Genomic DNA, 15659 nt, shown 5'->3' on the forward strand with positions numbered 1-15659 from the left:
ATACAAAAACTTCTGTATAATAATATCAACAGAAATCAAAATATACGGGGGTAATTCTACAAGTAAACAATCCAATTGAGAAAACACTTTTCCCAACTATGTTTAATATACTTTTCATGATGGAAACTGTCTTTTTCATCGGAAAACTGATAGAAATTCATTGGAGGTTCTTCTACGGAAATTAATAACGAACTATTGCTATTAATATTGGAATTATTTTAGAAAAAATCAAGCCGTAATTGATTTATAAAAAGAATTATGTAAATTCATACTTCTGGACTGTTTTAAATGACTTTTTGAATATTTTTAACGAAAAATTTCTGAGAAATATCCAATACCAGGTCAATACATAAACTTCTGTATAATAATATCAACAGAAATCAAAATATACGGGGGTAATTCTACAAGTAAACAATCCAATTGAGAAAACACTTTTCCCAACTATGTTTAATATACTTTTCATGATGGAAACTGTCTTTTTCATCGGAAAACTGATAGAAATTCATTGGAGGTTCTTCTACGGAAATTAATAACGAACTATTGCTATTAATATTGGAATTATTTTAGAAAAAATCAAGCCGTAATTGATTTATAAAAAGAATTATGTAAATTCATACTTCTGGACTGTTTTAAATGACTTTTTGAATATTTTTAACGAAAAATTTCTGAGAAATATCCAATACCAGGTCAATACATAAACTTCTGTATAATAATATCAACAGAAATCAAAATATACGGGGGTAATTCTACAAGTAAACAATCCAAATGAGAAAACACTTTTCCCAACTATGTTTAATATACTTTTCATGATGGAAACTGTCTTTTTCATCGGAAAACTGATAGAAATTCATTGGAGGTTCTTCTACGGAAATTAATAACGAACTATTGCTATTAATATTGGAATTATTTTAGAAAAAATCAAGCCGTAATTGATTTATAAAAAGAATTATGTAAATTCATACTTCTGGACTGTTTTAAATGACTTTTCGAATATTTTTAACGAAAAATTTCTGAGAAATATCCAATACCAGGTCAATACATAAACTTCTGTATAATAATATCAACAGAATTCAAAATATACGGGGGTAATTCTACAAGTAAACAATCCAATTGAGAAAACACTTTTCCCAACTATGTTTAATACACTTTTCATGATGGAAACTGTCTTTTTCATCGGAAAACTGATAGAAATTCATTGGAGGTTCTTCTACGGAAATTAATAACGAACTATTGCTATTAATATTGGAATTATTTTAGAAAAAATCAAGCCGTAATTGATTTATAAAAAAAATTATGTAAATTCTAACTTCTGGACTGTTTTAAATGACTTTTTGAATATTTTTAACGAAAAATTTCAGAGAAATATCCAATACCAGGTCAATACAAAAACTTCTGTATAATAATATCAACAGAAATCAAAATATACGGGGGTAATTCTACAAGTAAACAATCCAATTGAGAAAACACTTTTCCCAACTATGTTTAATACACTTTTCATGATGGAAACTGTCTTTTTCATCGGAAAACTGATAGAAATTCATTGGAGGTTCTTCTACGGAAATTAATAACGAACTATTGCTATTAATATTGGAATTATTTTAGAAAAAATCAAGCCGTAATTGATTTATAAAAAGAATTATGTAAATTCATACTTCTGGACTGTTTTAAATGACTTTTCGAATATTTTTAACGAAAAATTTCTGAGAAATATCCAATACCAGGTCAATACATAAACTTCTGTATAATAATATCAACAGAATTCAAAATATACGGGGGTAATTCTACAAGTAAACAATCCAATTGAGAAAACACTTTTCCCAACTATGTTTAATACACTTTTCATGATGGAAACTGCCTTTTCCATCAGAGTACTGATAGAAACTGTATATATCGATTAACAGAATTCGTAATATACGAGGTCTATACCAAAAGTGAACTATCATAAAGAAAATACTTTTTTTAACGAAACCAAGTTGTTGTTTTCATAGTCCACCATTAAAAATGTCGAACTATCAGTGTTGCCAAATCCCAAAAGTGGATGCTCTTCTTCTATTTCACGAGTCCTCGTCACGTTTAGTCCAGTCAAATTGGCTCACCATATCTCAAAACTCGAGTACCGACCCTCGTTCAACTACGTTCTATAAAAATGTCTCATAGTTTTCACCCTTTTCAACTTGAATTACTATTTCCAACAATAAATAAAATAATAAATCTACCCTCGTATATCAGACGGTTTTTATGCAATACGAATCGTGTTTGGCACTTCACGAACACAATGCACTTACAAAGATTAGCGGCGTAATATTTTAGGATTATCGCCTATCTAAAATTGCAACAGCTCACAGGATAATGCATATTTATGCAAGCCGAAGATTATAAATACCATCCGACCTATCGTATACACTGGTCTCGACATTATTCACCTATTTACAGTCCGTTAAGCCGAAAATTAATTCCGAGCGACAACAAACTGATTTAGAAAACGTCTCACAAGTTTTTTTTGTTTAGTATAACAAATAAGAAATGAAATTAGTCAGTCGACAACCGATTAACAACTTAAGAGTTAATTTACTTGATAAAGATGTTATTGAAAAGCTTTTTCGGTAGAATGTACGAGGATACGTTAAAAAAAACAGTAATCCTCCAATTAAAATTCGTTATATACCCAAAAAATATCATTAAACAACCGCAGCACTAACTTTGCGTGTGCAAATCATTATATGGAATGGGGCATTTACAAATTGATGTTTACTCAACTTTTTTTTGGTTTCTTTGTTTTTTTTCCGCGTTAAACATAGAATTCTTCGTTATGGTTCTGAACCATATGTTATTTTAATCTTTTTTCATAATATTATGATGTTTGTCCTACACAAACACAATTAGCACAAGCTATTAATCAATAATTATACAATTAAGCGGTTTATGTTCAAAATTGAGACACGTAAATTCATTTTTTTTCCCAAATTTATCCAAAAAAGATTTTTTAGATTATAGAACTGTCAAATTTATATGGAACGTTGACAGATGACATCGGAAAAATGGCGGAAACTAATAAAACAATTAACGTAATGAAAATGGCAGTTTTACTTGGAATAACCTGACTAATTTCGATTTTAATTTGTTGTACTTTGATATATACGAGGTTTCGTTCATTAAAAATTGATTCACGATCTTTTTTTCTCGCCGTATGGTGTTTTGATCTGTTTTTATCACAGTAAGATGTTTGTCCTACACAAACACAATCATAACAAGCTATTAATCGATAATTATACAATTAAGCGGTTTATGTTCAAAATTGAGACACGTAAATTCATTTTTTTCCCAAATTTATCCAAAAAAGATGTTTTAGATTATAGAACTGTCAAATTTATATGGAACGTTGACAGATGACATCGGAAAAATGGCGGAAACTAATAAAACAATTAACGTAATGAAAATGGCAGTTTTACTTGGAATAACCTGACTAATTTCGATTTTAATTTGTTGTACTTTGATATATACGAGGTTTCGTTCATTAAAAATTGATTCACGATCTTTTTTTCTCGCCGTATGGTGTTTTGATCTGTTTTTATCACAGTAAGATGTTTGTCCTACACAAACACAATCATAACAAGCTATTAATCGATAATTATACAATTAAGTGGTTTATAATCAAAATTGAGACACGTAAATTCATTTTTTTCCCAAATTTATCCAAAAAAGATGTTTTAGATTATAGAACTGTCAAATTTATATGGAACGTTGACAGATGACATCGGAAAAATGGCGGAAACTAATAAAACAATTAACGTAATGAAAATGGCAGTTTTACTTGGAATAACCTGACTAATTTCGATTTTAATTTGTTGTACTTTGATATATACGAGGTTTCGTTCATTAAAAATTGATTCACGATCTTTTTTTCTCGCCGTATGGTGTTTTGATCTGTTTTTATCACAGTAAGATGTTTGTCCTACACAAACACAATTAGCACAAGATATTAATCGATAATTTGGATGATTTATAATAAAATTTGCAAAATTAGGAACATTTTTGAATATTTTGAATAACCATACACCTTAATTACGTACGAGGCGTCGTGAAAATGTTTTTTTTTTGTTGGGTTACGCAGTTATTGGCCCATCCTCGTACAATGAAGCGTACCGCGTATTTTTTTCTTTTGCTATTTTCATTCGAATTCTCATTCAACGATCCGGTCCGTAAATTTAACTCCTGGTATATGTATGTCGTCATTACTCGCCATTAATTCACGTCATTCCTATAACGTTTCAATTTATCTTTTAGAAAATCAAATTTATATTGTCTGGAAATTTGCATTTATCAGTACAAGCGAATAATTCCGAATTTATTTTCTTGTTGCGATTGCAGGACCGTCTCTAGGAGATTTGATTATTTGTTTAGCCACCCAGATGTCCGCGTCTGACTTATATCGATTTTAAAGTTTCGGAAACGCATCGAGGAGTATCACTACAAAGATTCAAATCTCAAATTTGTATTCAATGAGGCGCATAACCTAACTTTTTGAATTTAATTCAATTTCAGTTGATAGAAGCTCCAATTTCCCCCATAGATCGAATAGTAATCAGATTATAGTCTATATATGTGCGTGTGAAGAATGATACTGCCTAGATACAACCGAGCTGGTGCTTGTCCTTGCTCCAGGTCGAGGCGCACTCTCCACGGGAATGCAGAATAGTACAGAAGAAGAGCTTTCCAGTGATGGACGACCTCGGAGGCACGGTCTTTCCAGATCTCGAAGTTTGCCGCAACTTTCTCATCACGATTCCGGGCTTGGCAGCTACTACGGGGTCTGTCATAATCTGATTAATATACAGGATGATACAAAAAAGTTTCTTTTAAATAACACGTATTATATTATTATTTTTATAATGAATTATTTTGAATTGGTACTAAATAATAATTGTTTTATAAGACTACAAATCTGGGACGTTCTGAAATGTGCAGTTTTTGAAATATAAGGCGTTAAATTTGATATATTGAAAAATTGAAAAATTCTGTATAACTTTGAGGCTCTATTTATGTCATAATAGGATTTGGAAATTAATGAAAATTGTAAAAAAACACATCACTGCATGTTTCTGAAATTGATAGATCATGGAAAAAAAAATTATTCCAGGTCAAATATCAAAAAAATTAGTTTTTCGCGATTTTCAGCAAAATGATAAGTTTTATGACAAAAATACCACAGACAAAAATTGTAGATCGTAAAATTATCTACAAAAAACGTATCGATACTTTTTTTCCTACGAGCCACCGTTTCTGAGATATAATGATTCAAAAAATTTTGATCGTCATAATATTCATGAGTACGCCACGTATATACATTTCTAGGTTAGGTTAATCATCTAGAAGAATCGTTTTACGAAAAAAAACTGGGATGTTCTAAAATGTGCAGTTTTTGAAATGCAGGGCGTTAAATTTAATATATTAAAGATAATCGACTCAAAAAATTGTGTATAACTTTAAGGCTCTATTTATGTCAAAATAGGATTTGGAAATTAATCAAAATTGTAAAAAAACACATCACTGCATTTTTCTGGAATTGTAGATCATTCCAGTGTATGGAAAAAAAATTATTCGAGGTCAAAGTTCAAAAAAATTAGTTTTTCGTGATTTTCAGCAAAACGATAAGTTTTATCACAAAAACACCTCAGACAAAAATTGTAGATCGTAAAATTATCTACAAAAAACGTATCGATACTTTTTTTCCTACGAAGCACCGTTTCTGAGATATAATGATTCAAAAAATTTTTATCGTCATAATATTTATGAGTACGCCACGTATATACATTTCTAGGTTAGGTTAATCATCTAGAAGAATCGTTTTACGAAAAAAAACTGGGATGTTCTAAAATGTGCAGTTTTTGAAATGCAGGGCGTTAAATTTAATATATTAAAGATAATCGACTCAAAAAATTGTGTATAACTTTAAGGCTCTATTTATGTCAAAATAGGATTTGGAAATTAATCAAAATTGTAAAAAAACACATCACTGCATTTTTCTGGAATTGTAGATCATTCCAGTGTATGGAAAAAAAATTATTCGAGGTCAAAGTTCAAAAAAATTAGTTTTTCGTGATTTTCAGCAAAACGATAAGTTTTATCACAAAAACACCTCAGACAAAAATTGTAGATCGTAAAATTATCTACAAAAAACGTATCGATACTTTTTTTCCTACGAGCCACCGTTTCTGAGATATAATGATTCAAAAAATTTTGATCGTCATAATATTCATGAGTACGCCACGTATATACATTTCTAGGTTAGGTTAATCATCTAGAAGAATCGTTTTACGAAAAAAAACTGGGATGTTCTAAAATGTGCAGTTTTTGAAATGCAGGGCGTTAAATTTAATATATTAAAGATAATCGACTCAAAAAATTGTGTATAACTTTAAGGCTCTATTTATGTCAAAATAGGATTTGGAAATTAATCAAAATTGTAAAAAAACACATCACTGCATTTTTCTGGAATTGTAGATCATTCCAGTGTATGGAAAAAAAATTATTCGAGGTCAAAGTTCAAAAAAATTAGTTTTTCGTGATTTTCAGCAAAACGATAAGTTTTATCACAAAAATACCTCAGACAAAAATTGTAGATCGTAAAATTATCTACAAAAAACGTATCGATAATGTTTTTCCTACGAGCCACCGTTTCTGAGATATAATGATTCAAAAAATTTTGATCGTCATAATATTCATGAGTACGCCACGTATATACATTTCTAGGTTAGGTTAATCATCTAGAAGAATCGTTTTACGAAAAAAAACTGGGATGTTCTAAAATGTGCAGTTTTTGAAATGCAGGGCGTTAAATTTAATATATTAAAGATAATCGACTCAAAAAATTGTGTATAACTTTAAGGCTCTATTTATGTCAAAATAGGATTTGGAAATTAATCAAAATTGTAAAAAAACACATCACTGCATTTTTCTGGAATTGTAGATCATTCCAGTGTATGGAAAAAAAATTATTCGAGGTCAAAGTTCAAAAAAATTAGTTTTTCGTGATTTTCAGCAAAACGATAAGTTTTATCACAAAAATACCTAAGACAAAAATTGTAGATCGTAAAATTATCTACAAAAAACGTATCGATAATGTTTTTCCTACGAGCCACCGTTTCTGAGATATAATGATTCAAAAATTTTAATCGTCATAATATTCATGAGTACGCGTCGTAAAGTTAGGTTAGATTTCTCTATACATCACAAAACAACTCAAAGTATAAATCATTCAAGGTTGTATGCGAATCATAGATAAAATGAGTTTTTTTCGCTTCCAAATGTACTACTGAAATTATCAAAATTATGTGTTTCATTTAAAAAATCGTACTGACGTCAATAATAGAGAAATTGAGCTAATATTTTAGAGTAATCATCTAGAAGAATCGTTTTACAAGATAAAAAATCTGGAACTTTCTGAAATGTGCAGTTTTCGAAATACAGAGCGTTAGGTTAGGTTACAGTATAATGAGACTATTGCAGTTTGATAATTATCAAAATTTAGTGAAAATTTCCCGAAATAATAAGGCTCAAAATCAATAAAAATTGATTAGAATTAGTACCTAGAGCAACAATTCAAAATCAAATCAACATTAAAAAATAATTTTTCTTGTAAAACAATTTTTTTTTGCATTTTCTGTTGGATCATCCTGTATAATAAATTTTTGTCGCTATTATAAATCATTACGTCCGTGAAATTTTTCAAATAACTTTGGGTGTAATTGTGCATCTAATATTCACGTGACATCGTAAAGACTAAAATTTCCAATTACCAGTGCTGATTTATCTAGTCCGCCTCTGATCCATTAACAAATATTTATAATCTATTCGTATTATTACGTCATACAGTAACCTACTATGACGTAGTAGATAAGTAGATAAGAATCGCGCCATTTTTCATTATAGTGGAGGGAATGCAGTAGATAAATAGAGGGGGGATAAAAACTCTGATAGACTTGATCACGGAACACTTAGAAACAGATTATGCAACACAGCAAACAGGAAATTGAGATATAAATTCATTATTTCACACTTAACTGACTAATTATTTTAAAAATTTTTAAATCCGGCTCTGATATTATAAAACAATGCTAGAAGCAATTAATACCTATATACCTGTTTTCTTTTCGAGTAAGAATGACCCATTATTTAACACTAAAAACCGCTATTGGAATTCCATTGACAATTTTTGAATATATATCTTCTTCTTTTTTATCTTATTTTATAAAAGAAATTGCTTCTACAATGGAAGCATATAATTTACAAAAACTCGTCCTCGGTCCTTCACGCTGTGTGTGAATATTAAGAATAATTAAGATCCTTTCTTTAGATAACGATTTTAGATGGATTTTTATTTAAAACTTGTAATTATTTTTTTTAATACACTGCGCTATAAATCAATGCAATTACTTCGGAAAACGTCGACACGTAAATGACTAAAAACAACCAAAGTTTTTTTTTTAAATTTCACCAACGCGAAAAATTCTGTTATTCAAAAATACTGTTGGACCTTAGGGATCAGGTGCTGACGACGTACCAGTTAGTCGTGCAGCAAGACTCGTAGCAGATTTACGACAACTTTTAACGTTAAAACAACATTATTATCCCGAAGGAGGTTGGGGCTGGGTAGTTCTAATTTGCGCGGTATGCGTTCATATTTTGGGACATGGCATGCTCACCTCAGTCGGAATGTTTTACATGGAAATCCTTAAAAAGTTCGGATTCCACGAAAAAGGATCTGCAGGTACTTATCAACAAATAAATAAAATCTGGCAACGCCGTAACAACTATTAATAAACACGATCCTTCCTTATAGTATAAGTTTTTATTGGCGGGAATTAGTATGTATTAGTATAAAACATAGTTTTTCTCAACTTTCTACATATTTATTGTCCTAGTACAATATACAGATCCTTCTCATGTCCTCACCTTGTTTCAGGATGGCTGGGAGCGATGTCTACCGGTGTGGCTTTACTCATTTCCCCCGTGACCATCGCTTTCTGTAGGCGTAAGTCTACTAGAGTAACTGCAGTCATGGGAGGACTTATCACCGCTTTGGGATGTCTTTTCACCTCATTCGCCACGCAATTCCATCAATTATTCTTCAGGTACGGCAAAATTATAATTTTTATTTGTTTTATAAGTTTTAAATAGTAATTTATTCACGCATTAACGAGTTACAGACATCCACAACACGATTATAATACATTCAAATAGGTTACGTGTATTTGTTTTGTTTATGTATCACGATTAGTTCGAAAAATTAAATTTATAAAGATACGAATTGCTTTCAAAATTATTTGTAAACAAAAGCTGGAATTCTCCAAGTCATAGAGAACGCCAAATTGAATATACAGGAAAGATAAATGTAACTATGCAATATATCGATAAGGTCGCTTTTTGCGCGGCGATTTGACACCTCATCCTATTCTAATAGACTCGTCCATCGGGCGGGAAATGTGACAAAACATAACGAAGACCGTTAAGATATAGAACTAACCCCCCTGCATCGCTAAAATGGACTCGACATAATGTAATTAATTAATAAACTTAATTGATTTAGTAAAACTGTATCTTTTGTATAAAATTGTAATTATTATAATTATTAACAGAAGATTTTGTCCATTATCCTACTGTATAATGTGGACGCAGTATCTATGTTATAGAACTAGAACTAGTTTTAAAAGTAGACGGTTTCAAAATGATTCAAACTCAGATATAAATGCACACGCTGGTTAAACTATTTAAATATTGAATATTTTAGAAATTGAACAGTGATTTATAACGAGCTAAACAAAAATGTATTCGCACTAACTCAACTCGAAAGATTATCATGCATAAATAAACTTACCTGTACATGTAATTGAAGAATTTTTTGTATTTATAGTCCCATAGAAAACATTGTCTAATTCACGGCATTTTTCACAAACATTCACCAATAAAACCACTATATCACAATCGAAAACACAAAATTAGAAACACAACTAAACGTTTTTAGATACACAATGGCGTTGCACAGTGTTGCCACTTACCCCATACAAGGTACAAAATAAACTCTATAATAGAACATTTTATTCAAAAAACATATTGTGACTTTTAGAAGTATACATAAAAATAATCATATGAATTCGATTTTAGAAGATCTCATTTTAGGATTTAATAATGATTTACTTGGTAATTGAGATTGTCATGAATCGGGACGTTTTTAAACTTTGGCAACGTTTTATTTAAATGCCAGTATATAATGAAGATGATAATACATGCTTGCGCAAGCGTATTATCATCTCAATCTGAAACTTCTAGAGCCTTCTATCTAGTCACAGAGTCCGTTCAGGTGCAAATAATATAAATAAAAATTCGATACTTCATCGAAAAATAATGTGTGTCTATATAATGCACACGTGAAACCGTATGTCATTTCACACATAAAAGCGTGAGAAAATGTCGACTACATGTGATCATAGACGTAAATTATGATTCATATTACCAACTGATTCGGAATCGATTCTCAATTAAAACTAATGATTTCTCATATGTAGTTTTTAAAAATTTTTCGATTCAGTTGGGAATTAAAAGAAAATTATGACACTATTAGTAATTTTTTCGAGAAAATCAAAAATTTGTTATTACAGTTATGGTACAGTTGTTGGTATAGGAGTGGGGATAACTAGGGATTGCTCTACGTTGATGGTGGCGCAATATTTCAAAAGGAGGAGGGAGTTTGTTGAAATATTTATTGTCTCAGGAAGTGGACTTGGAATTGCCAGTATGTCGCTAATTATAAAAAGTACCATAGGGTAAGTTGAAAATAAGTTAGACGCCATTTTGGTGCCAGACATGGAAACTATTTAGAAAATTATTATATCTTCTACTATTTGATAATATTTTTGAATCAATGATTACATACATTAAATAATTAAATTAATTTACCATTTTTTTTCATAAATATTCAATTGAATGATTTAATAGTCACAGTAGAGTCTAATATATACGTTTTAATAGTAAGTATGGCAACTGTGTGAATCCATTCCACGTTGACTGTAATTCTATCAACTGTGATCGAAAATACGCGCCAAATTTAAATCTCTGTTTAACTTATTTAGTTGAATAATTCGTTTAATGATATTTTGAACGGATTGTTAGTTAGTATATATTGAATAAATTATTTCAAAGATTAACATAGAATGGAATTAAAAAGGTATAATTATATTCTACATTACGTTTAAATGTGTTTTTCAAATTAAAACGTCTCAAGTACTTCAAAATTCGTATAATTCTGGTAAGAACTTCGTTTTTCTTATTAAATTATGCAGATAATCAAACAATTTAATAAGAAAAAACATTAAATTCTTCATTCTATTAGCCAAATTTACTTTGCTTGTATCCTTTTTGACTATTACAGGATAATTTTCTTTTAAAAATAAATTTAATGAACAGGATTGTAAAATAGATTTATATTTATTAGATGACAATTACTATTTTTTGATAATATTGAAACATTTTACTTTCGATAGCATTCATAAGGTCATTAACATCTGTAAACATTTTTAAAAGATTCAGAAAGACGCCATTTTAGTGCCAGACATGGAAATCATTTAAAAAATTATTATATCTTCCAATATCTAATAATTATTCCATATTTTAAATAATTTTTGTTTTAAAATCACTTTACCATTATGTTTGTCATAAATATTATATTCAATTAAATAATTTAATAGCGCCATCTTTTAACTTTAAACCTATATGTCAATTTTTCTAACGCATCGCAGAAAACTGTAAATATTGCACCTGATTATTTCTCAGATATGAAGCTATAATACAGATTTTCACTTTAGACATTTTTTTGTGATATAAAAATTAATCAAATATCCACTTTCCTTTTCAACGATACGACGTTGAAGATCCTCATGCGGAAACAGATAACATTCATTTCAAGTTCCTAAAACTTGGAAATTATGAATACATCACAGACAAAAGATATAATCTTCGAAGTTACGAGTCTCGTATCAACGAGGTAGTTAAAATTGATTATGGAATCACAAAACACGACCGTCGAGTTTTAAATATTCTCCAAGGGAAACGTAACGTTTTTTTTTTCATTGTTTTAATAAATATAATATAAATTATTTAACTGAAAAATAACATAACATAACCTAAGAAAAACGTAACTAACTTTTATCATTTTATTTTATATCTGAAAATGCATTTCACGCATGATCGTGACGTCATTGCGCTGACACAACATATTAATTAAAAATATGGCCAGGATATTGTGTAGGAAGTAGATCCTATTATTTCTTTACGTTAATATCAACTATCTTTGTTTTATGCAATCTTATATTGAATTTAACTTTTTTTTCAGTTTAAAACCCAATGTAATATCATGTAAATTTTTAAATATAACTTACCTGTATCTGAAATACACTATGTTCGTTTCGTAAACCCTCTCTGTGAAAAGCACAATGTGATACGTTCAACTTTATTGATCTCGTACACTCATTACACTTTTAGTGTAAATTTTAGTTACTATATAACTAAAATTTGTTTGATATTAATTAGTTTATTATTCAATTTGTAATCGAACGAAATGATAATAAAAAAAATATGACAACACTGTGAAATTAGTAAAATATCTACATTTTATCAACAGCGAAGGCCTTTGACCAAACAAGTATACATCTCCGAATTCATTCTTCATAAAACACGTAGTTTCACACCATTCTTAGTCATCATATTTTTATTATTTTCCCAATTAGATGGTATGTGGAAGATAAAAATTTTATTAACTCTCGGTACAAAAGAATCGTTTTATAGTTAAAAGCACGGCGATGTCATCGTATCTCCTCGGAGATGCGTTCAGTCTTCTGTGTAGGTATGGAAGAGAGCTTTAATTGCAGAGACGTATTTGGATCGTGTGAGTGATTAAACCGCGGTACATTCTCGCCGTATGTAGAAAGAATGCGTGATAAAAAAACATGAGTTCGTGAGAAATCATACATTAAAACTGTGATTCATTATTTCAGTGTGTACTAGACCAGTTGTATATAATTTACAAATAGATACAAAATGGATTTATAATTTTGAATAAAATACGGTTCATTGAACTTTACAGATCAAAAAATTAAATTAGTTGATAACTTTTCTATTCTGTAAAAACAAAATTTTGGAGTAAATCACATTTTTACTAGAACATTTGTAGAGTGAAATGTGATAAATTACAAAGATTTTAGTATAAAAAACACTTTAGAAATGTCAAATTGAAATATTTGAATATTTTATTTCGTTAAAATTGTATATTGAAGGTCAAGCGAAACCAGTGAAGTTCTTCTATATTGTAACGTTGCCGGATGTTGAGTGATATCACAAGTTTAGGGTATGTTTCGTATAAAAAATATCAGATACTTTTACATTTAATCGCGTATGTGTTTATCAATAAAAGAAATCTTTTCGTTTTTATTAAACTTTATTCTTTAATAATAACAAATTTTCATTAAATTGTTTATTACTATCTAGTAAGCTGTAGAATACAATATGTACTTTCTATTAGTAAATATGGCAACTACGTAAATCCAATCCACGCATACTGAGATTGATTCAGCTGTGATTAAAAATAGGCGCGAAATTTAAATCTGTTGTTGACTTGTTTTGTTGAATGAATAGTTTAATAATATTTTGGATCAATTTTTAGATTTTATATATTGAATTAAGTACTATATAGGTTGCAATGTTGAACTTTATTTGAAAATTACTTTTATTTTTGAAGATTTGAAGATTTTTTTCTCAGAAAACCGTATAATAGTGGGAAGTACTTTTTTTTCAATAAATTATGAAGATATTTAGTTATTTATATTATCATATATATTCAACTGAAAAAGCCAAAAAAATACTATATTTTTAAATTTTTAATCAACTTTGAGTCTAATATATACTTTCTATTAGTAAATATGGCAACTGCGTGAAACTATTCCACGTTGACTGAGATTCTATCAGCTGTCATTGAAAATAAGCGCGAAATTCAAATACGTAGTAAATTTATTTTGTTAATTATATTGTTTTGTATAAATTGTTAGTTATTATATATATTAAATAAATTATTAAAGAAAAGTTGAAACGTCAGAATTTATTTTTCTTTTAAAAACTATCACAACTAATTTTAAAACAAAGAGACCTAAAATCAAGAACATTTAGATGCATTAATAAATTATTACATAGGTTAATATAAACTAAAATGTTGATTTCTATTTGATAAAATACTATTATTTTCGATTTTTTTCAATCAAAACCGTCCCAATCACGTATAATTTTGGGAAGTAGTAGTAAATTATGCAATTCCTAGCAAGCAAATTAATATTAAGCGATAAATTTATTATTTGACATACATAATTTGTGTAATAATAATTTTTTTTATTACAACAGAGCACTGGGATGGAGGTTAGGTCTTCAAGTGGTAACAGGTGCGATATCTGTAACGTTCATCTTAGGTACTTTTTACCGTTCGGCTTCTCTGTACCACCCCCAACGCCGAGCCATCCTCCACATCAAAAACCAAAAGAGGAAAATTAAAGATAAAAACAAAATAGAAGATAAAGTACCGTTCTTCGACTTCAGTACTCTTAAAAGTAAAACCGTCCGTATTCTATTAATTTCCACGGGGATCAGTGCCTTCGGTAAAAAACAGTTTCGTTTATATATCCACCCCTTACTATCATATTGTTATATTCGCAGGTATTAACACACCCCTATTCTACTTGGCTTACCAAGCCGAAGTCGAAGGTTTGGGCGACTCTACTATATTTTTGCAAGTCTATTTAGGGCTAGCTTGGACTGTGGGTTGCGTAGTCTTCAGTACGTTGGTACTTCATAATTCCACCGAATGCAGAATTGCCAGGCAATACCTTTGCCAGACAGCTGTTTTTATGTGTGGGTTGTCGATATTAGCGTTTACTGTCGTTAGTGGTAATTACCACGCCTACGTTATGTTCGCTTGGATATATGGTAAGTATGGGAGATTTACTGATATATTATAAGGTTTTTTTACAATATTTAGGTATATTTTGTGGGGGATACCATTATTCACTGAAGATGTATACGTATGAACGTGTAAGGGCACGAAATTTCGCTAGAACTTGGGGATTTGTACAATGTTCCCAAGCGATACCCATTGTGATTGGAGTTCCATTCTCTGGTGAGTATTATTAATACTAATACAACAAAACTATTGAAAAAAATGAAAAAGGATACTAATAATTATTATTAAAAACGAAATATCACTATAACTTTCGATAAAAATGTATTATTATTATAAAAAATCACTAACCTATTTCTTGTGTTCAAAAAATAAACATTCAAGTTGAAACAATAATATATCTTCTTGTTTTGAGTTCTTTCAAGTGAAATGGAATTTCAATTGATTTTTCTGGCCACAGAAGTACCATTCTTCCTAAATTTATATTGACTAAATGTATTAATAATATAAACAAACCGTAAAGAAATACGACTTCTTCTTTTTTTATTTTCTTATTGGCCTTGGTTTATTTGACATATACAGATATTCTACTAGTCACTGAAAAATAAACAAATAACAAAAGAATACGTAGTTATTATGTATCGATTCCTACGGATTTGCGTTAATTTTG

The 15659-nt window shown here is 29.5% G+C and overlaps 1 protein-coding gene across 2 annotated transcripts in view; it reads left to right on the plus strand.

Moving 5' to 3' along the window:
- LOC130898221 (monocarboxylate transporter 12-like) overlaps nucleotides 1–15659 on the plus strand; it is an 85067-nt gene that overhangs the window by 66154 nt on the left and 3254 nt on the right. Inside the window, exons 2-8 of one of the 2 annotated variants that reach the window (XM_057807331.1) lie at nucleotides 4543–4808; nucleotides 8539–8767; nucleotides 8963–9131; nucleotides 10656–10820; nucleotides 14440–14690; nucleotides 14749–15018; nucleotides 15071–15208. In XM_057807331.1, the coding sequence (XP_057663314.1) occupies nucleotides 4686–4808; nucleotides 8539–8767; nucleotides 8963–9131; nucleotides 10656–10820; nucleotides 14440–14690; nucleotides 14749–15018; nucleotides 15071–15208 (1345 nt within the window). In that variant the 5' untranslated portion in view covers nucleotides 4543–4685. The remainder of the gene's footprint in view (nucleotides 1–4542; nucleotides 4809–8538; nucleotides 8768–8962; nucleotides 9132–10655; nucleotides 10821–14439; nucleotides 14691–14748; nucleotides 15019–15070; nucleotides 15209–15659) is intronic. The other variant, XM_057807332.1, reaches the window with a different exon arrangement.

Source organism: Diorhabda carinulata, chromosome 9 (assembly GCF_026250575.1).
Source record: "Diorhabda carinulata isolate Delta chromosome 9, icDioCari1.1, whole genome shotgun sequence".
In the NCBI taxonomy this organism is placed as follows: Eukaryota; Metazoa; Arthropoda; class Insecta; order Coleoptera; family Chrysomelidae; genus Diorhabda; species Diorhabda carinulata.